Source organism: Daucus carota, chromosome 3, assembly GCF_001625215.2.
Source record: "Daucus carota subsp. sativus chromosome 3, DH1 v3.0, whole genome shotgun sequence".
Lineage (NCBI taxonomy): Eukaryota > Viridiplantae > Streptophyta > Magnoliopsida > Apiales > Apiaceae > Daucus > Daucus carota.
This window is the reverse complement of record NC_030383.2, coordinates 9,367,082-9,389,230: the sequence shown is the minus strand read 5'-3', so window position 1 is coordinate 9,389,230 and position 22,149 is coordinate 9,367,082. Positions and strand designations below refer to the sequence as shown.

At 34.7% G+C, this 22,149-nt stretch overlaps 4 protein-coding genes across 8 annotated transcripts; 3 read left to right on the top strand and 1 right to left on the bottom strand.

Annotated features, from left to right (window-relative positions):
* The first annotated feature begins 771 nt into the window (after nt 1-771).
* Nucleotides 772-7,370, top strand: LOC108214147 (uncharacterized). 3 transcript variants are annotated; one of them, XM_064090480.1, is made up of 12 exons: nt 774-1,000; nt 1,099-1,194; nt 1,716-1,799; nt 3,071-3,149; nt 3,500-3,576; nt 4,141-4,280; nt 4,813-5,070; nt 5,165-5,336; nt 5,691-5,774; nt 5,949-6,174; nt 6,663-6,853; nt 6,987-7,370. In XM_064090480.1, the coding sequence occupies exons 1-12, from the start codon at nt 881-883 to the stop codon at nt 7,167-7,169; spliced, it is 1,710 nt and encodes a 569-aa protein (XP_063946550.1). In that variant the 5' UTR covers nt 774-880; the 3' UTR covers nt 7,170-7,370. The 3 variants fall into 3 exon arrangements, with proteins under 3 accessions (XP_063946551.1, XP_063946550.1, XP_063946549.1); XM_064090479.1 differs by having other exon boundaries at nt 4,798-5,070; XM_064090481.1 differs by lacking the exon at nt 6,663-6,853 and having other exon boundaries at nt 772-1,000; nt 4,798-5,070.
* A 3,374-nt stretch (nt 7,371-10,744) lies between these two features.
* Nucleotides 10,745-13,996, top strand: LOC108214148 (NAC domain-containing protein 21/22). 2 transcript variants are annotated; one of them, XM_064090482.1, is made up of 3 exons: nt 10,745-11,161; nt 12,425-12,693; nt 13,740-13,996. In XM_064090482.1, the coding sequence occupies exons 1-3, from the start codon at nt 10,990-10,992 to the stop codon at nt 13,767-13,769; spliced, it is 471 nt and encodes a 156-aa protein (XP_063946552.1). In that variant the 5' UTR covers nt 10,745-10,989; the 3' UTR covers nt 13,770-13,996. The 2 variants fall into 2 exon arrangements, with proteins under 2 accessions (XP_063946552.1, XP_017241451.1); XM_017385962.2 differs by having other exon boundaries at nt 10,757-11,161; nt 13,286-13,996.
* Nucleotides 13,997-15,408: 1,412 nt separating this feature from the next.
* On the top strand, nt 15,409-19,707 carry LOC108214146 (RINT1-like protein MAG2). Of its 2 annotated transcripts, none has more exons than XM_017385958.2 (5): nt 15,409-15,571; nt 16,527-16,834; nt 16,914-16,988; nt 17,395-17,498; nt 17,591-19,707. In XM_017385958.2, the coding sequence occupies exons 2-5, from the start codon at nt 16,531-16,533 to the stop codon at nt 19,505-19,507; spliced, it is 2,400 nt and encodes a 799-aa protein (XP_017241447.1). In that variant the 5' UTR covers nt 15,409-15,571; nt 16,527-16,530; the 3' UTR covers nt 19,508-19,707. The 2 variants fall into 2 exon arrangements, with proteins under 2 accessions (XP_017241447.1, XP_017241448.1); XM_017385959.2 differs by having other exon boundaries at nt 15,443-15,588.
* Nucleotides 19,708-20,842: 1,135 nt separating this feature from the next.
* LOC108214617 (photosystem II 10 kDa polypeptide, chloroplastic) lies at nt 20,843-22,088 on the bottom strand. The gene is made up of 5 exons (XM_017386715.2): nt 21,816-22,088; nt 21,597-21,655; nt 21,256-21,311; nt 21,116-21,168; nt 20,843-21,030 (listed from the first exon to the last, which is right to left on the bottom strand). Exons 1-5 carry the CDS (start codon nt 21,970-21,972, stop codon nt 20,936-20,938), a joined length of 420 nt encoding a protein of 139 aa, XP_017242204.1. The 5' UTR covers nt 21,973-22,088; the 3' UTR covers nt 20,843-20,935.
* Nucleotides 22,089-22,149: the final 61 nt, after the last annotated feature.

The window sequence follows — 22,149 nt, the reverse complement described above, 5'->3', positions numbered from 1 at the left end:
TGACTAACTTGCAGTTGGGTCACAGAACTCAAAAAGTTTGCAAATGAATCACATAACTAGATTTAACTTGCAGTCAACTCACTGAACTAATAAAAGATCGCATTTAGGTCATTGTGCCGTTAAGTATCAGTTGACTTTAATGGAATCCGTTAAAAAAAATTAAAAAGAATAAAAAAACTTTGAAAAAAATTAAAAATTTTCGATTTTTTTAAAAAAATGAAAACTTAAAAGATTTTGAAAAAGCTATAAAAAAATCCGAATTTTTTAAAAAAACTGAAAACTTAATTTTTTTTGAAAAAGCTATAAAAAATTATGGAATTTTTTAAAAATATGAAAAAATGTAAAAACTTCAAAAAAAATCTAAAATTTTTGAAAACAATCAATAAAATCCGGAATTCAAAAAATATACCTAAATTTTTCAAATTAAAAAAATTTAAGAATTTTATCCAATTTTCAAAACTTTTGAATTTTTAAAGTTTTTCACAATTTTCAGATTTTTTTAAAAAAAATCAATTTTTATATTTTTTTTTCAAAGTTTTTTTATTTTTCTTGACGGATTCCGTTAAAGTCAACTGATATTTAACGGCGCAGTGACCTAAATGCAAGTTTTTATTAGTTCAGTGAGTTGACTGCAAGTTAAATCTAATTCTGTGATCTATTTGCAAACTTTTCGAGTTCAGTGATCCAACTGCAAGTTGGCCACGAGTTCAGTGATTTTTTTGCCTATTAACCCTAATTATAACATTGTGATTTCTACTTTTTATCTTTTGAAAAGGAAGGTTACTATTTGATGCTAATAACTTCTTCAATAGAATTAAAAAAAAAAATTATATAGTAATTAATTGTTGTCACCGGCCGTACTTTTACATACGCCGGCGAAATGGCCGGCGTTTACTCGTGCCGGAGCGCTGCCGAAACCCTAGAATGGATAGAAGCAATTAAGAACTTCATCAAGCCTTACTCTTTCTTCTACGAAGCTCACGTTGTCAATTTCTTCAAAGTACTGTTTCTCACTCTTCACTCCTTCACTTACCTAATTTACTGACTATATATATACAAATGTATTTATAGCTGTATGTGTTTTATGTGTAATCGCAGGATAGACTGTGGGAAGCTGTTGATAAAGAATGGATGGATTGTTTACGCAACGAACCTGTAGAGAATCTTCTTCTTATTCCTTCTGGTGTTGTTCAGGTGTAGTTTGATTACTTTTATATATGTATAAGTATGTAGGAGTTTTTTCTGTGTTTTAATTTTTTGAAATATGCCTTTACGAGAAGGGATGGTAGTTGATAGTAGTCATAGTACTGACCGGATGTTCTTTAATATCGAACTGTTGATAATTCGGATTTTGATTTGACGCGGCGGTGTTGAAAGAAGTAGCTGATCAGCTTACATGGAGTTGTCAATTGCTAGGGTTTTAAGTATCGATTCCTGTTTTTATCTGGCAGGGTTTTGAGCATGTAGAATACATTCCGTAAGCATGTAAAGTGTTGTATCTAAATTTTTGTGCAAGTACAAGGAACATAGTGAAGCGTTTATTTGGATTTGAGAGCAACTAATCACAATATATGTCCTTGCCAGGGTCTTGGTTGTTTACATGCTGAATTGTTTTTTTCTTCTTGAATTGTTTTGATTTGATTTTATCACTTGCAGTCACAAACATGTATAAATATTGCTAATACATTATCTGTTTAATACTGTGATGGTTCTAGGATCATTGGCCTGCTTCGCTTAAGGAATTTATCACCAAATTAAGGTCTCTTGCACTTCCTCGTGAGCAGGCGGATTTGGAAAAGGTTAAAATATTGGATTCACATGTATATACTCAAATATTTATTTTTCTAATTTTGAAGTACTTTTGAGTCCCCTGCAAATGCTGCTCAAAAGTTTGGTTAGTTGCCCGGTTTAGGGGTTCTATAAACTAATTACTTTTGAAACCTGACCTTTTTTCAAATTAAACAATGTCACACACCCTAAGCAGAAGGGCTTGGCGCATCGTGCAGTAGAAACTTAAAAACTATGGTCCTGTACCCTTCATTATTATTTTATAAGAAAATGTTTTCACAAGATTGTCTAGACGGAAAGTTGTGCATACCACCCTTTTCCTTTACAGTCTACCAGGAATTGCATATGTGGCCTGTGATATAATTATGTGTCTACTTGACTACTTTCTAATCTACCTCATACCGGAATTTTTTTTTTTTATGGTTTTTACGGGTTACCATATATATAGGCAAATGGACGCTCAATCCGTGCAAATTCACCATCATCTTCTAACAAAAATGACAAGGATTTGATACTTTCCAAGTGCCAAGGCACTCATAAATTCTCATTTAAGTTTGTTTGCTTTTAGAACTGATTAACGGTTCAAGATTCATTCCCTGCAAATTTCTTTAATCCTCTGGAAGGTCGCTTTAGGTAAAAAGAATGATCTTAACATTTTGTAAACATTGGCATTGAAATGTATGATCGCCGACAGCAAGTTTCTTAAGAATACCAGTAATTTTCATAATGTTCTATTGAATCTCCACAACATTAGGGGGTGACGTAGGAGGGGCTTAAATAATATATCGGATGATATAATACCAGGGTTCCAAATAGTAATATTTTACTGAAGACATTGCTGGATTCCCTCTAAATGGTGATGTGCAACCCCCTTTAAAAGTCCAATAAGAGGTTAACCTAAGGATATATTTGCGACTGCTAAAAGGAAAAGGTTATAACTGCTCCAATTCTTGAGGTGAGCGGTGAATTTTAACACACGCATTAACATTTAATGAAGGCCACTGGCCATACATAAGATAGAAAGTAGATTAATAAGACAAAAAGAACACTAGGTATTTGGTTGATACCACATGCTGGGTGCATTTTCAAAAGTATGAAGTGCCCATACCCAGAATTAACTTGTTCCTAGAAACTTTAAATGATCCGATCACGGGAAAAATGTTAAAGCTATGGTTATGCAACCCAAGGAGTTCTACTTACATGTTTACTTTTCAATCCGTACCTGTTTATTTTGCTTTGATCTTTAGGTATGAGTTTATAATACACGGTGCTTTTCTTGCAGGTTTTACCAGATCTTGACATGAAATACCTTGATAAAGTTATTACCCAAGGCATGAATAGAAAGAAACAGCATGAGGTAGGTTACCATAATGGTGACGAAGACGATTTTATTATCTAAGTTCACGTATATTTGATCTGTAATATTCCTACTGGAAAGTTATTTTGCCATCTAAAAACTCAAAAATACATTTGCATGAAGAACACACTAAATCTAGGTTTTCAAATGAAATTTACACAATACACTATCATCTGGAGTAATTTACTGACCGATGAGTAAGTTTCTAATTTCATTAAGACTTGGTGTATTGATTGTTATACTGCTCTACCTGTTATTGTTCTAATGTTATAGATGGGTAGTGCTAGTATTTATTTTCATCATGTATGAACACAGGAAGCCCTAATACTGAGGCTATACTTAATGAACAGGTAGAAGTTCTTGGTTCTGTTGTATGTTCGATTGCAAAAACCGTTGGAGTTAATTCAGTAATCGATGTTGGAGCTGGTCAGGTACTTATTTCATAAACGCTATATAGAGCTTGTTTTGCAAAGGTTTCAGTTGGGAACTTAAAGTGAGTTTTGACTTTAACTGAAACTTCTATATCTCTACCTAGTCGTGAGAACATAAATTCATCTACTTCATAGGACTGAATTTTTTATTAGAAAAATTCTGTAGTTCCATGACTTGCCCTTACAAAATAAATTTACTTTCTTGTATCATATGCACTTAAAATTGTATAAATTATGTAGCGGGAATCAGTTTTGGAAGATACCATGTTTGTGATTGACACACATGTTAAATAATGTATCATCTACTTTCCTCTGTACTGCTGTATTTGAATGTTACCAGATTATGTACTATTCCTTGTGGAATTTTTATGACATGGAGAGCTGAATAGATGATATTGATAATGTGTAATTAACTTCAGTAATGACCTTATATATGAATCTAAGTCTCATGATGCAACATAGAATGACATCTTTTATCTAATTCTTCCAGAAATCATATATTTTTCTTGATTTAGGGACTTTTACATCCATGCGACCATGTGTTACACACATTTATTATCACAGGGCTATCTTGCACAAGTTCTATCTTTCCAATACCAGCTTTCTGTGATTGCGATAGATGCATGTTCTCATCATGGAAGTATAACCAATGCACGTGCTGAGAGGATCAAGAAACATTATGCAGCCAAGCTATATAAATCACGGTATGGAATGTATCAATCTAAGTAGTCGTTTTAAGAAGGTTGAATTCTAAAGTACCTCGTACTGCTGGGAATCTTGAAGTTATTAAAATTCTTTTGCATTACTAATCTGACCACTCACCAAGTGCCCTTGTTGTACTTGTTCGAAGTTAAAACTAGACATGGGATATGGTTCTTAGCTTATTATTGCTTTTTGCATGAATATGTATATTAAGTCCTACTTTCCATTGTGCATATATGCACAAGGTTTGCTTGGTTTCTCTGTGGTTAGCATCTAAGATTATGAATGATGTGGATTGCTGATAAAATGCACTGTGAAAGCATTCCATGAAATTTATGTTAAACTGAGAATTATGCAATGTTGTTACATTGCTTGAACATTTACACCTCGCTTTGTAAAAATTTGGGCAGAGTTATTATCATTATGACTTTGGTGCAACTTATGCTATGTGGTGGGCAATGTAATGCTTTACTTTTTTCTGATTAGCATCTTATGATAGCATAGATTATTTTTGTTAAGATGGTTAATTGCCAGATCAGAAGATAAAGGGTTCAACGTGCCGAAAACAATTACTTGTCACGTGCTCTCAACTGGAACGCTGAAAGACTTGAGTAGCTCTTTAATTGGGAGTGATGATGCTGAGAAGTCTAACACATCACAAACTATTTTTGAGGAATGCTCTCACGGACTGCCTGATGGAAACGTAACTTCTCAATCAGATACAAATGGTTCTACTTCTTTGATTCTTGCTGGACTTCATGCTTGTGGGGACCTCTCTGTAACAATGCTACGGTAAGCATGCAATTCTTCAATATTTTGCATTTTCTCAAGTACTACAGGAGTATTGCCAAACACACATCAAGCTCTAAAATTCTTTCATCCTTAGGACCTTTCTGGAATGCAAAGAAGTTAAAGCAGTGATCAGCATCGGCTGTTGTTATAACTTACTATCTGAGGATAGAGTCCAAACTGATGATGAATGTGGTTTTCCAATGAGTAAAGATGTAAGGGCTTCTGGCCTATTACTTGGGAAAAGCGCGCGTGATCTCGCTTGTCAGGTATTTTGGTTTTATAACTGTTCTGACAACTATGTAGAATGTTCAGGGACAATAGGCAGAATTTTTCTGCTGCTCTCAACTTATAAAAATAGACTATGAAAGGGCTTTGCTCTGTTACAAGGCAGCACTGAGTTCTATACACTGAATTTTCTTAATTCCACTTTTTGGATGATTATCTGATTCTTTTACAAATGTTAGGCACTTCAATTATTTACTTATTTATAGTTCTAGTTTCTAGACTTTACTTAGTCATGGTTTGCCCCTTGAATTGCAAACATTAGCCAACCTGTTGAAATGCACAGTTGTACTTCTGTGGTTTTAGTGTCCATTGAAATGCATTTATGATTTTAACAGAGTGCTGAAAGATGGGGAGGTTTAGGAAAAGATGCTGGGATTCAAAATTTCGAGTTGCATGCTTTCCGAGCTGCCTTCCAGATGGTAAATCCTGTTGTATCACCGTCCCATTGCTATGCTTCGTGATCTAATTTTATTTAGAAGGGATTAGAAGTTCAAGATTATCTGTTTATTGAAATTTGGTAAATTGATGCTAAGCCAAGAGCCAACTAATAAGTCTCACATTTCCTCTAATAAGCCCTTTTGAGACTTTTGAAGGTTCTTTTCCAATATTATCCAAAGATCTTGGCTACCAGTCCTGCCATAGGTCGTCAAGGTAAAGCTTTACGCCGCCAACAAAATCGAAGGACATTGGAGTCAGGTTTGCATCTTAAAGGGACTTCAGATCATTCCTTATCTCTTTCTCACAAAGACTGTAAGAAGAATTTTACTTGGATGAACAAAAATGCAGAGACTGAAGTCACCTTATCTGAGAAGCTGAAAGGTAATTACCTTAAATTTTCTTTCTGCTTCAGTTGATATGTTTCTTTGATGTGAATCTCGGTGGCAATATATCCAAGATTGCATAAAAAATTTAATAGACGCTTGCTTATACCTAGAGCCTGTTTGGGTAAACTCAAAAATTTGACTTGTGGCTAACTGTTACTTAAAAGTAAAGGTTAAAAGTTTTGAGTTAGCATCTGTTTGGATTTTCTTGTTTCATGTTTCTTATAACTTTAAGTCGTTTTCTAGTTTATTACACAAACACACATTTTTTGACTTAATCGCTTTACGCCGCGCCAAACATAATCCTAGTGACCTGTAAAATTTTGTATAATTTTAGAAGTTTGATTAATTCTATTTTCTCGACTCATAATTGCGGGCAACTGAGTGTAAAAACACAATGTACAATTAACAAAAAACCCCGCAATATGCTATTATTTTGGTATACTATTGCTTCCTTAGAATGCTTTGGTCCTGATGAATTTACAGGGCCAGACTGTACTGATGGTATGATTCAGAAAGTTTCTTCTAAAATTAGTACTGGATGTGAGAAGACTATATATGCTGAAAAATATATGCTTTTCAAGAAATTTAGTCTGTCTGCACTTGATCGTCTTGGTGTCCATGGTTTGAAGGAAATTGATCTGGCTGGATTATGGAAGAAAAATGAACCGTTTGCTGTAACTCCTGCAATCTCTCTGATTATTATTATTTTTTGTTTTTTTTATATCTGTAGATTATCTCTACTATGAAGGGATGTCTATAATTTGTAATGTTTGTATCCTTATCCCTAATGGTAACGCATTGGTGCAGGAACTTATAGGACCTTATTGGTCTCTGCGAGCTGCTTTGGGGCCGGTACTGGAAACTATCCTGCTGCTTGATAGGTTATTGTTCCTCCAGGAGCAAGGCAATTCCTTAAAAGTACTAATGCTGCCAATCTTTGATCCTGCTTTATCTCCCAGAAACGTGGCTCTCATTTCTTGGAAAATCTGAAGTAATCTTCATTCCAAGTCCTCTACATGATTACATGGTCGTTAAGATCAATATATTGGTAATGTCTTTCATGTGTTTATTCTGATATACATATATGGACTTTGTATGTTTCATTTCTGTACACCGTTTCTTTATAATTTCTTTTAATAATTAAACACATTTAACTGATTTATATTGAATTTTGTTAATATTTATAATGCATTTTAGACACTCATAAGCTATTAGCTTTATAATTGCATTATCATTCAGGTGATTCATGTTTTACATTCCCTGTTTGGCTTGTTTAGACGGCAATGGTTTATATAAAAATTCAGACATTTTGAGGCCATATCTCACATTAACTTTTACTTTGGAAGATTGTCTTCGTGATGCAAAATATTTCATGGAAAGAAAAGACAAGTTTTATAAAATTATATATCCATAACGTTTTTTAATATTCCCAGGCAGTTTGTTAAATGGCAACAGTAAGTCTTCTCTTCTGTTTCTAACAAATATAATCTTAATATTCTAAAGTGCATCTCAAACTCAATTTTTTTTATTGCTCGTCAAGTATTCTCTACATAGATCATATGAACACAAGTTATTATCGTTTGATTTATTACAATAATGTTAAAAGTGGAAGGTTGACATTCTTTATGATGATTTACTGTACTTCTAATGGAAGTGTATGTTGCTCCTGTGTAATTTTGTTATATATAGGTCCTCTTATAAATTATAATCATGAACCATATGTGGTTGTGACTTGCAAATTTTATGAGTGTGTCACAACTTGCATGCATACTTGTCGAGGGTGTTGTTGGTGTTGGCAGATGAAAAGTCAATAAAAAAACACAGAGTTGTGAAGTTGGCACTCCCCATCCCTCGACAAGGATCTAAAAATGACTGTAGGCTTGTAGCATAACCAAATTGAGGCAAATTATCTGCTTGGTTATTCCCTGACTGGCCCATCACTGCTTTATATTGGTTTTTCGGCTTTCACATTAAGTTAGGTAAATTATCGGTATCTGCTATTCCTTGTATCGGGTCTTCTGTCCCACCGTTTTTTTTTCTCTGTGACTAGTTATATTTATTTTTCCTAGTGGACGGGGAAGTGGAAAATTGAACCTATGATCCTTGTCATGGGTGAGGGTTCGTTGTATGGCTTCACCACTAAGCTAATTGGTAACCTTATACTGTTTTCTTTTTGTTTTTTCATTTATTATAATGGGATTTTTAACTGTAGTCTTTTTAAGATCTTAGAATTTCACTTCACACAGCCTTCCTTCTGTGACTGCATGGCTATATGTAAATCTTTCTCTGGGAAGAATCTGTCAGGGACAATAATGTTTTTGTTTTCTTAATTTTGTATTTTAAATGTTTGTCTATAACTTGATAAATGAAAAAAGATTTATACGAAATACTTGTTTTTTCCCCCTGCTTTTTCCAGTTTTAGGTTGCTGTGTAGAATCCAATATCAACTTGTATTCTTTAGCAACAGTACAAATATAACTTAATCAAGACTTTTTAGTGATTAATACCTTTAATTCAAAGCAGTTGGTAGTGGGAGTTATCTTATTTGATTCATGATAGTGTTTATATGCATTCATTTGATATTGGTACCAATCCATCCAAGTGTCAGTTTGTCTTTATGGTTATTTTGTTTGATGCCAAGTGGCTGTGCTTCGAAGCTGGCCACGTGATTAGAGTTGAACGGTGTTTGTATTTTGCACAGCTGCTATTCGTTTGGAATGGAGAAGTGGGGATGGAAAGAATTTTCAGATAATGTTAAGTGGTACTTGAAAAGAACATTGCTTTCATAGAAAAGGAAAGATTAATGGATTCTAGTATTCGAAGTACCAGATATAAAAATACAAATGATCTCTCTACATCCTCAACCCAATGGTGTTTCCCTCTAAACAGTGGTCAGTTTGTCATTGGCTGCACATCGACGTCGTAATAACAAACTGAAAGTCTCTTCCCTACAGCTTTCCTTTTCTCATTGAGTTGGATGATGGAGTCCTCCTTCTTATCATATCAGTTCATCTTTGCACTACATGCCAAAAGTTAGTCATCGTTTATCTTTCCATAATTACTTGCTAAATCGAACTAACCATTCCCTTGCATGAATCTATAACTGTGTATACCAGATAATATTAATTCAATTGGTTTAAACCCCTTGGTCATAAACTGTGACCTCTTCGCCCGAGATCTTTTCAGTGGTATGCCCTCTCCGGGATCTATATTCGATCTGGAAATATGCAGGTTATGGCTTTCTATTACTAACTTAGATTTCTTTCTGTTCATAGTCAGAAAATGGTAGGTATGATTTCCATGCTTTGTTCAATTAATTTTGGACAAGTGTTTGAAATCATCTAGAGCGCTAAATGTCCTTATTTAGATTTTTTATTATCCTTGAATAAGCATAGATACTATTTCTGGGGCCACTAGGAAACTTAAGATTCCCAAAAAAAGTGGAGGATGTAGACAGTTCTTTTGTTTTAAGTAGTGGATGTATTCTGATCAAAGTAGTTGTCTTACCATTGTATTGTAGTTGGTGGGGCTACCTAAGCTTTTCCAGAATAATGCACAGTATGCAAGATGAGATTATAGTATAAATTCAATATCCGACTACAATTATTGTTATCTGTAATTGTCTAATTATATTTCAATCTTTCGTATTCCTAATTATGTAGCTGACGTAGTTTTCCAATAATGTTTAAGCATTCAATTGTATGAACGGACCGAAACACACCAAATATGCTCAAATATGAACGGTTGTATATATGAAGATCCGGCGTTTGAACGTGATTCCTGATTTCTTTGACAGAATAGAATACAAAGAACTATATTGAAGTGAGAAAGAAAGTCAGATATTGTGGTAATATTTTATACGGCATATATAATGATAAACAGAGTACTGGAAACTGTTGAACACTTCCCAAGTCAAATGAAGTTCAGGTGCATCTATAATTGTGATAAGAGTTGATTGGTTCCATTATGGGGTTGAAATCTGTAAATGGATTCTTGTGATAATTGATATCATGTGTCTGTGTTTGGTTAATTTGAAAAATATAGTCTTTAATTATAATTAGTTTAAAATATTAATAAAATAATTATTAAAATTTTTTATTATCAATTTAAATTTTAGATTAAATTGCTTGAATAGAGAGAAATATTAAAAAAATAAAATGAATTTTTATAACCGTCTCGTACCTGCATCACATAGAGTATGGAGTTTAGAGTTCGGAATGAACGAAATTTATACACGAGAGCAGCTGGAATCATGAACCAAACAAAGAAATCAACCAATGTATCACAATTGCGTAGCTCATCACTTACGCGAGTGACGCCAAAATTAGCTAGAATAGAATATTTTCTGATTGACTTGCCAGGCTTCTTCTTTTCCTTCGGTTGATATTTTCTAACACAAGAAGTATTTATAAATGACTTTCACTTTTGGGTCTCTAATCTGAATGGATCGGTTGCAGAGTTTTTGGCTACTTTCAAACCATTATTTAACTGAATTATGAACGAAAGCAACTTTTTACGAATAATGAAAATTACTTGAAATATAAATTTTAACATTTTCTAATGTAATCCAAACATGTTACTATTAGTCATTTCACACTGGAACTCCTCCTCTTTAAGTCCATACGTCATAAACAATATATGTACATGAGGTCTCTATTTTTTATATAAATATGGGAGAGCCAAGCCGCCAACACATAGTATATATGCATTGGTTGTAGGCTAGTAGTATATATACAAGGAGTTGTGAGTGAGTGTGTGTTCTCTCTTAATAACCAGTGAGTTCTCTGTGTTGCTTGCAAAAAAGGGAAGGATGAGTAGTAGTGTGAAGATGGTGGAGGCAAAGTTGCCACCAGGATTCAGGTTTCACCCCAGAGATGAGGAGCTTATATGTGATTACCTGATGAGGAAGCTCACTCGTTCTGAACTCCCTCCATTTCTGGTTGAAGTTGATCTTAACAAATCCGAACCTTGGGATATTCCTGGTAACCCCTCCTCCCTTTTCTCCAATACGAATGCCTTGTTCTATCTTTCATGTCAGATTTCTATTTATGTATCGTGTCTGGATTGTTTGGATTAGTGCATGCAAAAATGAAATATAGAGTCCAATCTTGATATCCTGTAGCTTATGTGGGATTTATGGTTATCTTAAATTTATATGTGATGAGTTCATGGTGTGAATCAGTTCTTTAAAGTTGTCTTGTGAAGGGGTTTGATCTGAGATTTCGGATCCTTTTTGTTTGCGTCTATATACAGAGTACAGACCAAGTATGCGTTGATATTTTTGTGTTGAGAGTAGGTTATTTGATCATCAAGAAGAAGGAAACATATTGCAGACAGATATCTTATTCAATACTTTATTAGAAATTGACTGTGCAATTGGTTGTGGCCAATAACACTGTAGATAGCAGCTGCAACGGCTGAGAAAATTGCGAATAAGTAAAAGAATTAAGTCATATCATGTACCATCGCAAGTTGCAACCACAGGCCTACACCATACATCTGCAACTAGATAGTAATGTTGGGCGCGCCCACACACACTAGTCTCCTTTCAACTACATATATAGGCACATGCACACACGCGCACCAGTCTCACTTCACATACAGATACATTATACAAGCCAACTTATTAGATATAGACTTATAGTCCTCATATTAGTCAAGACCGGCATGTAAAACTGCAATATTTCGTTAAAAAGACTACTGCAGCAGTAACAGTCAGCTGCCCCTTGGTTAATATCTGGAGTTGCATCATCTGATATTACCTGCACAAATTACGCACATGCATACCATATGACATATTTCATATAACATATGTGTATTTGCGGTGTTTGTGTTCTTGTTTGTTAATTAACAATATGATACTTTGATACTACTAGTATTATTTGCAGTGTACGTTACCAGATGTCGCTACCAGTGATATCACATACAGCTGTGCTAAGTGTTTGTTATTGACTGCTTCTTGCAATTTTCTCTTCTTGATGCTAACAAAACTGTTTGATTTTAATATATTCCTTTTCTTGCTTTGTTCATATTCCCATTTACTTTATTATATAATACAATTTTACATTAAATGTTAGTTATCACATAATTTTTTCAGCCTAATAAACAGAGCAATTTGTAATGAACTTAAGGACATGCATTACATAACACATAAACAGCACATTCTGAGGTATCCGATGCTTGGTATTGTTCTGTGTGTTAAATACAAATTTGCTAAATGAACTTGTTCTTTATTGATACAACAGATTCAGCATGTGTTGGAGGCAAGGAATGGTATTTTTACAGCCTTAGAGACAGGAAATACGCCACGGGAAAACGTACAAACCGGGCTACAATTTCAGGGTATTGGAAGGCTACCGGAAAAGATAGACCAGTATGCAGGAAGAGGAGGCTCGTTGGGATGAGGAAAACCTTGGTGTTCTATCAAGGGAGGGCTCCTAAAGGCAAGAAAACTAACTGGGTCATGCATGAATTTCGGCTTGAAGAACCTTCAGGAATAACTATTTCTTCCAAGGTTGGTTAGTTTCCTTCTCCTTTATATTTTTTTAATACTAATTTACATTTTTTTTTTACATAACTGCATCCAAATTATTAATAGTAAACTTAACAAATGATCTTTCATATTACGAGCTTTAACCACTTCATTTGTCTAGTGCTATTTGTCTAAAGCTCATGGTCTTTACGAATAATTGTGTTGGGGTGAACACACACAGTATCAGTTTCTGTATTATTTCTGAGTGAGCATGGCAAGTGGGAAAACTGAATGAGTCATGAAAATAACATAGCTGACTTATGATTAATAAGAATGACACAATACCTAATCACAATAATACTTAATACACTTCATGTAAAGCATGTTAATTAGAATAAACAATTACATGATAAAAAATCATGCTGATGTTAACAAGATCTAAGCATAGTAATATGATATGGTGTGAACATAATAGCCAATCGAACCTACTCCTTTGTCTTCAAGTATCTTAATCATAATGTCAATGTCACTAATCTCACTAACCCTATATAAATGTACTCTATTTAGTCAATCATTTCGCTAATATATTTATAATTTGTTTGGCCTTAATGTTTGTATATGGATAATCAAGCAGGAAGATTGGGTACTCTGCAGAGTGTTTCACAAAAACAAAGAAGCTTCGAATGATAGTCCCAAACAAGACATACAAAATGATGGCAGCTGGTATAATCAAGAAACTAATATCAGTAACATTCCTGCATCAAATCATCTACCTCCGCTGATGGATTCTTACATCAGTTTTAACCAAAACCATAGTCACTCTCATCCGCAAGTGCCCTGCTTCTCCAATATTTATACTACTAATAACATACACACAAACCCGAACCATGTAACCACCTTACCAATAATCACCAATAATGTACAATTACCACTGCAGAACAAGCCAATAATTAGTAGCGGTTCTGCTAGTTACCTGGGGAATTATTCGGCAAATACTTCATCTTCATGTGACAATAAAATGGTTAGGGATGAGGCCATAGATCATTATCTTGCAAAGATCGGTGATAATGTTAATGCTGATTATACAGGTATGGATATTCCTCCTCCTTGTGATGTGATGATGATGATCAAAGATTCACCAATGAGTTTTGGTGAAGGAAGTTCAGAGAGTTTTTTATCTGAAGTAGGGTTTCCAAGTATCTCCTGGAATGATCAGTATTAACTTTGATCATACTGTAATTTAACTAGCTATTTCTTGTAATTATATATATGAAAACTGGCAATGTATTGTAAGATTTCCTACTTGTAATGCACTGTATAACATAGGTTTTTCAGTTTTTCTTTATGGCATCAAACTATTACATATGTATGATAAAACTTACATACATAACAATATAAATTTTGTCATGCACGTCAAAATTTTCTGACTAATTTTTTTAAAGAAAATAACAATATAAATAAATTAGTCATTTTCTAATTTTCACTTAAAAAATTATTAAAACTGAGAAAATTTGAGAAAAAAAATGCGGTTTATCTGGTTCACGTAGTTTGCAGGCTATTGCGTGAGCTCGTGGGTTTACCCAGTGCGCACCTGAAGGGTAGCGGCTGCGGTTTTCTACGTTAAAAAAAATGTCAAATAACAGTAACAAATATACTAGTTGAAACACAAAGAAGAGCAGAATATAAACAAATTTTTGTATAACTTTTCTCTCAACTTCAATATTTTTTTAAACTTTTCTTTATCATAAAAAAAACACATGACGGGGATTAAATATCTTTATTTGAAGTAGTAGTATCTATATGAATGTAATATATTCAATATAAATGACCTAAAACATGCAATTCTTATTTAATAAAATTTCAAATTATAAAATAATTAATTTGAAATGCAATTTTTTTGGTCAGTAATTCGAAACACAATCTAAATTGGGCTTTTCACTCATAAAAACTAAGGGGTCGTTTGGTTGAAGAGAGGGTATGGGGTTGCAATGAGAAATCAGGTTAAACTAGTACTCCCTCCGTCCCACCAGATTCTTTACAGTTTCCTTTTTGGGATGTCCCATCCAATTCTTTACATTTCAAAACTTACCAAAAATAGTAAATGGGTCCCACCACTTCCCAACTTTTCCTTCCTTTTCACACTACTTTTACTCCCTTTTCACACTACTTTTACTCCACTATCTCTCTTTTATATATTAAAAATTGATGGGTCCCGCCACTTCACCCACTTTTCTTTCTCTTTTCCACTACTTTATACATATTTCTTAACCTCCGTGCTCAAACCAAACGTAAAGAATTGGCTGGGACGGAGGGAGTATGAGTTTGAGGTATCATATCTGATATCAGTTGTTTGGTTGAGTGGTGGAATGAATATGGTTGAATTATAATATTTATGAGTTATCAATTGTAATTAATTTAAAATATTATTAAATTAATATTTATATATATTTTTGAGTCATTAATTTTATTTTGTATTAATAATCTACATGAAATGATAAAAATAGTAATGAAAATAAAAGGAAAAGAATTTGATACCTGAAACCCATTTTACATACCCACCTCCCCTTTGGGTATGAAAATCTCATACCTTGTGGGTTTGAGGGCTCCCCCTTCAGTATGAAAATCTCATATCTTGTGGGTATGAGGGAAGAAAATTTTCAACCAAACACCGTGTATGTGTTTGGAATGAACAAAACCCATACTTATACCACGAACCAAAGACACAAAAAGGTTTTTTTAACACTAAACCAAAATTGAAGTGTACTAAATCCAAGTCACTAGGCCCAAAGAAGAATTTGAGCCCAAAATCCAAATTAACCAACTTCAGTTGCAAAGGAGAGGGATCCGTTGGGAGAGAAACAAATTTTCATTCTTAATCATTCTCTTCAATTTGACTCTTCTCTTGAGGTCTGAGGATCAGGTAACGCCTATACATATGTGCGTGTGTATCCCAGATTTATTCAATAATTTTTGTTGTTTCCGTATTGTATTATGTAGGTTTAGTAGCTAACTCTCTCCTATGTGTACTTTTTTTTACTGGTAATTTGCCAAGAGATTCATTGATTAATATATTTAACTGAGTTTAGGTAATGTTAATTTTGAATTTGTTTCGGAATGTGATCATGCTGTCATTGTCTCGGAACATTTCTATGAATTTCGTTGAAACTGAATTCGGCACTCGAAAAATCTGTTAGGTAATTCGAGTAGATTACAGGCTTAGATGACCTGAGTAATTAGGGGATCAAAAAGTTTCGGAGAGTTTATAGTGGATAAGTGCTACGAAACTTGTTCTGTTAAATTTGTGTTAATGGAAGAAATCATCGATGTGGACATTTAGGATACTTCAAATTAAGTCCAGGTCAAATTATAATTTAGCATCTGTATGTATGGGAGTATTATGATGTTAAGGTTCGACAAACTTGTGTTGAACTTAAAGTGAATTTGTGTTTTTATATGCTATACGTTTTGATTTTATAAATTTTATGTAATCGTCAAAGTTTTTTTAAGACTTACGATTTCAAATTTAAGGCATAGAAAGATAAAGCAAGTACTTAGAATAAGATTCAACACTTAGTTGTGTTAAACCTTATTAGTTAAAATTTCCAGTTATTTAAAGAAATAGCACTACATCAAATTACCGATTATGCCAGCTTTTTGTTTTTTAGGAGAATGACCGAGCTTTCCAACCTAAGTGCAAAAAAATTACTGTCCAAATTTTTAAGCAATTTTTAGCCAAATTAGCTGGGCCTTAATTTATTTGGATCCAACAGCCTACAAAACTTTCTATGACTTTTATTTTAAAGAGTTTCTAATGTAAGCTCCCCTTGTTATATCCAGGTTATTAACATTGCTCTTATGTTTCTTAATTTTGACAGAATAATGATAAGTGAGATGATTCTACCTCCAGCATCATCTCTTTCTCCTTCTGTGATAAGTTATTTGGATACAAAGCTCCGTACAAAACATGATCAAGAAGCTTCATCTAGCCTGCTTCTGGAGTTAGAATCTGAGTGCAACGGCTTGGAAAAAACTCTTTCTGATCTTAACCACATCCTCGAATCTCGTTTATTCTCTTACGCCTCTTTCTCTTCTCAATTTGCTACTCACCTCACTTCCGTTAAAGCCAATCTATCGGATCTTCATTCTTATACAGCACTCTCTGCCGGCGATTCTAGTTTATCAGGTCAGGTCCTTCCTCTCAGTCCTCTTTTTCTATATGTAAACAAAAATGTCTAAAATTGATTGTTGATGGCATCATTCAGATGGAACAGGGAGATCAGAGCTACCGGCTCTTGCCAAGGAAGTGGCTAGGGTGGAGGCTGTCCGTCTTTATGCTGGTATTCATATTTTACTCAACGTATTCTGTGTGAATAGATTAGTGTTTCAGTTGGTGTGAAATATGACAAGTGTTAGGTTTTTAATATTGAGTTACCGTCGTACCGCACTACCTGTGCTCAGTTCAGTGGAAATGCTCGACCTTTTGATACATAGAAACATAATTATAGAATGCCACTGTTTTACCTGGCCATTATTTCCATATGTAGTCTGATTTGTGTTGGCTTTTAAGCATACCTCACATAGTTGATGTGCTAGTACTTTTTTTGGTACACAGTGAATATTCGCAGTACCACCATCATTTGAATAACTTTTTATGTTGAATGTACAAACGACTCCTTCTAGGTCTCTACAATCTGAAGTAAGCACCAAAGTTGTTTTAATTTTCTAAATCATATATCTTCTCAGAGACGGCTTTGAAATTGGACACCTTGGTTGGTGACATTGAAGATGCTGTATCATCTGTGGTGAACAGAAATCTAAGAAAACATCCATCCTCGCGTAATTTAGAGGTGACCATCTCCATTATTTGTTAGTTCCGTTTAATGTCCTTGTGAATACTTTCTCACCAGCAATCTCTTTGTATCTTCTTTTTTCCTTGAAGGATGTACGCCTCATTGCCATTAAAGCTCTAAAACAGGCAGAAGATATATTAGCTTGGGTTACTAAAGCACGCCCTCAGTGGGCACGTCTTGTGTTGGCTGTTGACCACAGAGTTGATAGGGCCTTAGCCACTTTGAGACCACAAGCAATTGCAGATCACCGCTCCCTTCTTGTATCACTTGGATGGCCACCTTCTATCTCTTCTTCTAGTACAATAGATACTGATAAAAAGAATTCAGCTGCCGTCTCAAATCCACTATTTTCGATGCAAGGTGAACTTAAACGCCAGTATTGTGAAAGTTTTCTTGCATTATGCAGTCTGCAGGAATTGCAAATACAGCGAAAATCTCGGCAACTTGAGGGGCATAATTTGGAAGTTGCTCTGTGCCAACCATTGTGGACTATTGAAGAGCTTGTGAATTCTTTGTTTATAGCATCCCAGCGCCATTTCTCAAAATGGGTTGATAAGCCGGAATTCATTTTTGCTCTTGTATATAAAATTACTCGGGATTATGTGGACACCATGGATGATTTATTGCAACCACTGGTTGATGAAGCAATGTTATTAGGATATAGTTGTAGGGAAGAATGGATCTCAGCGATGGTATCTTCTCTATCCACTTATTTGGCGAAAGAGATATTTCCTGTATATGTTGGTCAGTTGGACGAAGATGTTGTCACTGGAATACAATCACAAGCTCGAATATCTTGGCTAAATCTTATTGACTTGATGATTTCTTTTGATAAACGAGTCCATTCTCTGATAGTTCAATCTGGAATTCTGGTCTCTCTTCAGGAAGAGGGAAATATGCAGAAGCTGACTTCTTTACAAGTCTTCTGTGATCGACCTGACTGGCTTGAACTCTGGGCTGAAATAGAACTGAATGAGGTACTTGATAAATTGAAGTTAGAAGTGGAGGATGAGAGAGGTTGGTCAATGGATGTTCAAGGAGCAGCCGTTCTTTTTGGTGCAGAAGAATATAAATCTCCTGCAATATCTGGTGCTTTTCTTGACCGGTTGTCTTCTTTAATTGATCGTTGTCGGTCAATACCTAGGATATCATTAAGGTCGAGGTTTGTTAGAGTTGCAGGGGCACCTGTAATATATAAGTTCTTGGACTCTGTATCTCTCAGGTGCCAAGAAGCTGAGGGGCTAACTGCCTTGACTGACGATGCTGCTTTAATTAAAGTTACAAGGTCTGTTAATGCAGTTCGCTACGTGGAGACAGTTTTGAAAGAATGGTGTGAGGATGTCTTTTTTCTTGAGATGGGGCTGAAAGAAGCGGAGTCATATGGGACATCATTTGCAGAGAATAGTATCAATGAAGTTTCAATGGGAGATATTGGATGTGGTATTCTAGGTGAAGAAATTAGAAAACTTGAAGAATTCAGGGTAGAATGGATTGAAATGTTATCAACTGTGGTATTGAGGGGTTTTGATGCTAGATGTCGAGATTATATTAAGAACAGGAAGCAATGGCAGGAAAGAAGTGAAGAAGGCTTGGTTGTATCAAGATCATTGGTTGACGCGCTAGATTATCTTCAGGGAAAAGTATCGGTGTTGGAAGGGAGTTTAAATAAGATGGACTTTGTTGGGCTGTGGAGAAGTCTGGCAAGTGGGGTGGATAAATTGATATTCAATGGAATTCTCTTCAGCAATGCTAAGTTCCATGATGGTGGCACCGAGAGGTTTGGTAATGATTTGACAGTTCTCTTTGGTGTTTTTGGGGCCTGGTGTTTGAGACCCGAAGGCTTCTTCCCCAAAATTAGCGAGGGCCTGAGGTTACTAAAAATGGATAAAAATCAACTTCAGGGAAGTTTAGCAGGTGGGGAAGTGTGGCTTAAAGAAAATGGGATAAGGCATTTGAGTGTTGCTGAGGCAGAAAAAATTGCTAAAAACAGGGTGTACAACAGCTGAAGGCTTCCTTTTTTCTTTTTTCTTTTAAACTGAAATCTTGAAATTATTCCGATGGTAGAGTGACCCATCAAGCTAGGACAGACTGATATGTTGCAATATCAATCTAGTCTTTTGTGGCTTCTTGTGTTCTAAATTTAAACTGACCATCACTAAACTGTAATTTACAAATCACAGATTTCAAATGTTGATGATTTAGTGAATCGATTTTTTATTTGTTTCGAACCTTCTTTGAATGTGAAAGCCCTAGATGCTCCAGGATTGGTCTAACTTCTGATTATGGTCACAAGACTCACAACTTCCACTTGGACAAATGTGATATCCGCAGGGAGAAATTTTACTATTAATCTGGCCAGTAGATGGTGTAAAATATTCGGCTAAGCAGAGAAATGTGGTACATTGGTACTATCAAGATTGTGTGGTCTTTCTTAGCTGGGTTATTTGTGTACTATGCAAGTATATTATCTATTACTGTGACTTTCATTTCGAAAAATGCAACACAGAGTAGATTTTTCTATTGAGAATCCAAAATCTCTGCTTTGTTCATTCTTTCATCGTTTCTATCAAGTACATTCTCTGATTTATTTATTTTTGCTCGTTGTTTTACTTTTAGTAGTATTCACTTTTGGACTTGGAACTAGGTTTGAGTAAACTTAAGTCACCTGTGGTACAGTTGTTTTGTCTATAAAGACAATCTACATAATTAAAATACATTTTGAATTCGAATTGGCATTGCCAAGTAAAATAGATTTTTGGCAGAATGTTCGAAATTGGCATTGCCAAGTAAAATAGATTTTTGGCAGAATGAGCAGGATATATATGGGAAAATGGTATCATAGAATACGACCCTAATCTAAATGTGTACATTTTCCTCATTAAAGAAATATAATGATTTTAGCTGTATAATTAGGTGATTTAGAATATACAAATGCTCGATAACTATGAATGATCCCTTCGCGTGATCTCAATTGTTTCATGTAACGGACATGTAACAGATACTCAAAAAACATTAATGTTAATTTTTTACTACTCAATGTAAAAAATTAATCTTAATTTAACATTAATGTTTTTTGAGTAGGTAATAAATTACCTTAGCACAGCTCTTATGGGAAACAGTGCAGGTGTATGTTTCTTTTTGTTGATAATTCAGGCTCTTATGCAATTCAAGGAGAAGATAAATCTGTTAGTATTATGAACAATGTAACGAGCCAAATGATGTAGATACCTCTGCAAGGTGATTTTAGTTCATTCATGCAACAAATGTTAAGTCAACATTAATGTTTTTCTTAAGAAAGTTATACGATTAGTTCAGTCTCTTATGTTTCTCAGTCACGAGCGTTTGGTTATTCAGTAGAAAATTACTTGTCACAAAATTAGATACAAGTTTGGTACATGCATGGAGCTATAATAGTGATATTAGCCTATATGTTTTCAACTGGCCAAAGCACTGGTACTATAAACAAGGAGTGCTCCCCCTCCAAGAATCCCAGCTAGAGTCACGGCCCATATCAACAACCCAGTAGTACCTGCATTTTCCAATTATTTCTCAGCTTTCTTGCATTACAGTTTTGTTAATTTCACATTCTGAGTTTGTCGGTCTGTGTAATTTACCTGCAGCATAACGATCGCCTGATGGAGACCACTCATCTGGGTTGTAAATTGGACTACAAATGCACAATCAACGTAGCCATTGATTAATAATAAGTTGGACGTGCACAGAGATTCGGAATTTCTGCAAGTTAAGGTTTTACCTGTATCCGTCGACATTAGCACCATATTTGTCTGCAAATTGGTACACACCCTTTCCCTGAAGCATATGAGAAAGCAGTTTAAAAAATCATTTAAAACTTTAAAAGTAGCCAAACAAATCACTACTACGACACTACAACAAAAACAACATCAGACAACACTAATCAAACAACGGGCATAAACATTTATCTGAGGTGCGTATGACAATACCTCAACAGACCACGGTTTTCTGGGAAACAGACAACTGACAAAAACCGTTATCTGATGCTGTTGTTGTAGTGCGAGTCTATGACTATTTGATAGTTGTAATACTATATAAACACTTTGGAAATTACAAAAATACCTTTGCTTTCCTTCCAGAGGCATCTTTGCCTTCCTTCAAGCTCATGCCACCATTAATTCCTAAGAGTATTTCAACAATAATTTGACTCATGAGTACAATATGATCCATGATTTATATAAACTCTCACTTGTCAACTTTTAAGATATGTGTGTACGCGGCCTATGACTGAATCATAGGCCGTGTACACACGAAAAACTTTACTAAGAGATGATTATGTACCATAAGGGCTGTCAGTTTTGATCTTTTTAACCTTACTGGCCTTGATCGTCAAGTTACAAGTCCTTGCAAGTGAAGGAACACCTCTCACTGCTGTTTTTTCGACTGCGAAGCTAGGTTTCAGACTCAGCGGCACTGAATTCATCACTGAAGTTGCCATGATCTGGTCTCTCCTTCCTAATATTCTGATCTGTTCTTATAAATCTAAATAAACAAGACTTTTATAGAATAACACACCTCTGAAATACTTTCTTGACTGCATGTATCATGTTCTTGCTACATATTTATACTCAAAAATAGAAGAATGTAGAAGCTAAGATTTGGTAACTATTAACTT

Excerpts from the sequence above, each read along its gene's own strand:
- LOC108214617 (XM_017386715.2), bottom strand. The coding sequence starts at position 21,972 with ATGGCAACTTCAGTGATGAATTCAGTGCCGCTGAGTCTGAAACCTAGC. Across the intron at positions 21,656-21,815 it reads CAAAACTGACAGCCCTTATG|GAATTAATGGTGGCATGAGC; the intron begins GTACATAATCAT and ends AAATACTCTTAG. Across the intron at positions 21,169-21,255 it reads GCTAATGTCGACGGATACAG|TCCAATTTACAACCCAGATG; the intron begins GTAAAACCTTAA and ends GTGCATTTGTAG.
- LOC108214146 (XM_017385958.2), top strand. The coding sequence starts at position 16,531 with ATGATAAGTGAGATGATTCTACCTCCAGCATCATCTCTTTCTCCTTCT. Across the intron at positions 16,835-16,913 it reads CGGCGATTCTAGTTTATCAG|ATGGAACAGGGAGATCAGAG; the intron begins GTCAGGTCCTTC and ends GGCATCATTCAG. Across the intron at positions 17,499-17,590 it reads CATCCTCGCGTAATTTAGAG|GATGTACGCCTCATTGCCAT; the intron begins GTGACCATCTCC and ends TTTTCCTTGAAG.
- LOC108214147 (XM_064090479.1), top strand. The coding sequence starts at position 881 with ATGGCCGGCGTTTACTCGTGCCGGAGCGCTGCCGAAACCCTAGAATGG. Across the intron at positions 5,071-5,164 it reads CTCTCTGTAACAATGCTACG|GACCTTTCTGGAATGCAAAG; the intron begins GTAAGCATGCAA and ends TTTCATCCTTAG. Across the intron at positions 6,175-6,662 it reads CTTATCTGAGAAGCTGAAAG|GGCCAGACTGTACTGATGGT; the intron begins GTAATTACCTTA and ends ATGAATTTACAG.
- LOC108214148 (XM_017385962.2), top strand. The coding sequence starts at position 10,990 with ATGAGTAGTAGTGTGAAGATGGTGGAGGCAAAGTTGCCACCAGGATTC. Across the intron at positions 11,162-12,424 it reads CGAACCTTGGGATATTCCTG|ATTCAGCATGTGTTGGAGGC; the intron begins GTAACCCCTCCT and ends TTGATACAACAG. Across the intron at positions 12,694-13,285 it reads GAATAACTATTTCTTCCAAG|GAAGATTGGGTACTCTGCAG; the intron begins GTTGGTTAGTTT and ends ATAATCAAGCAG.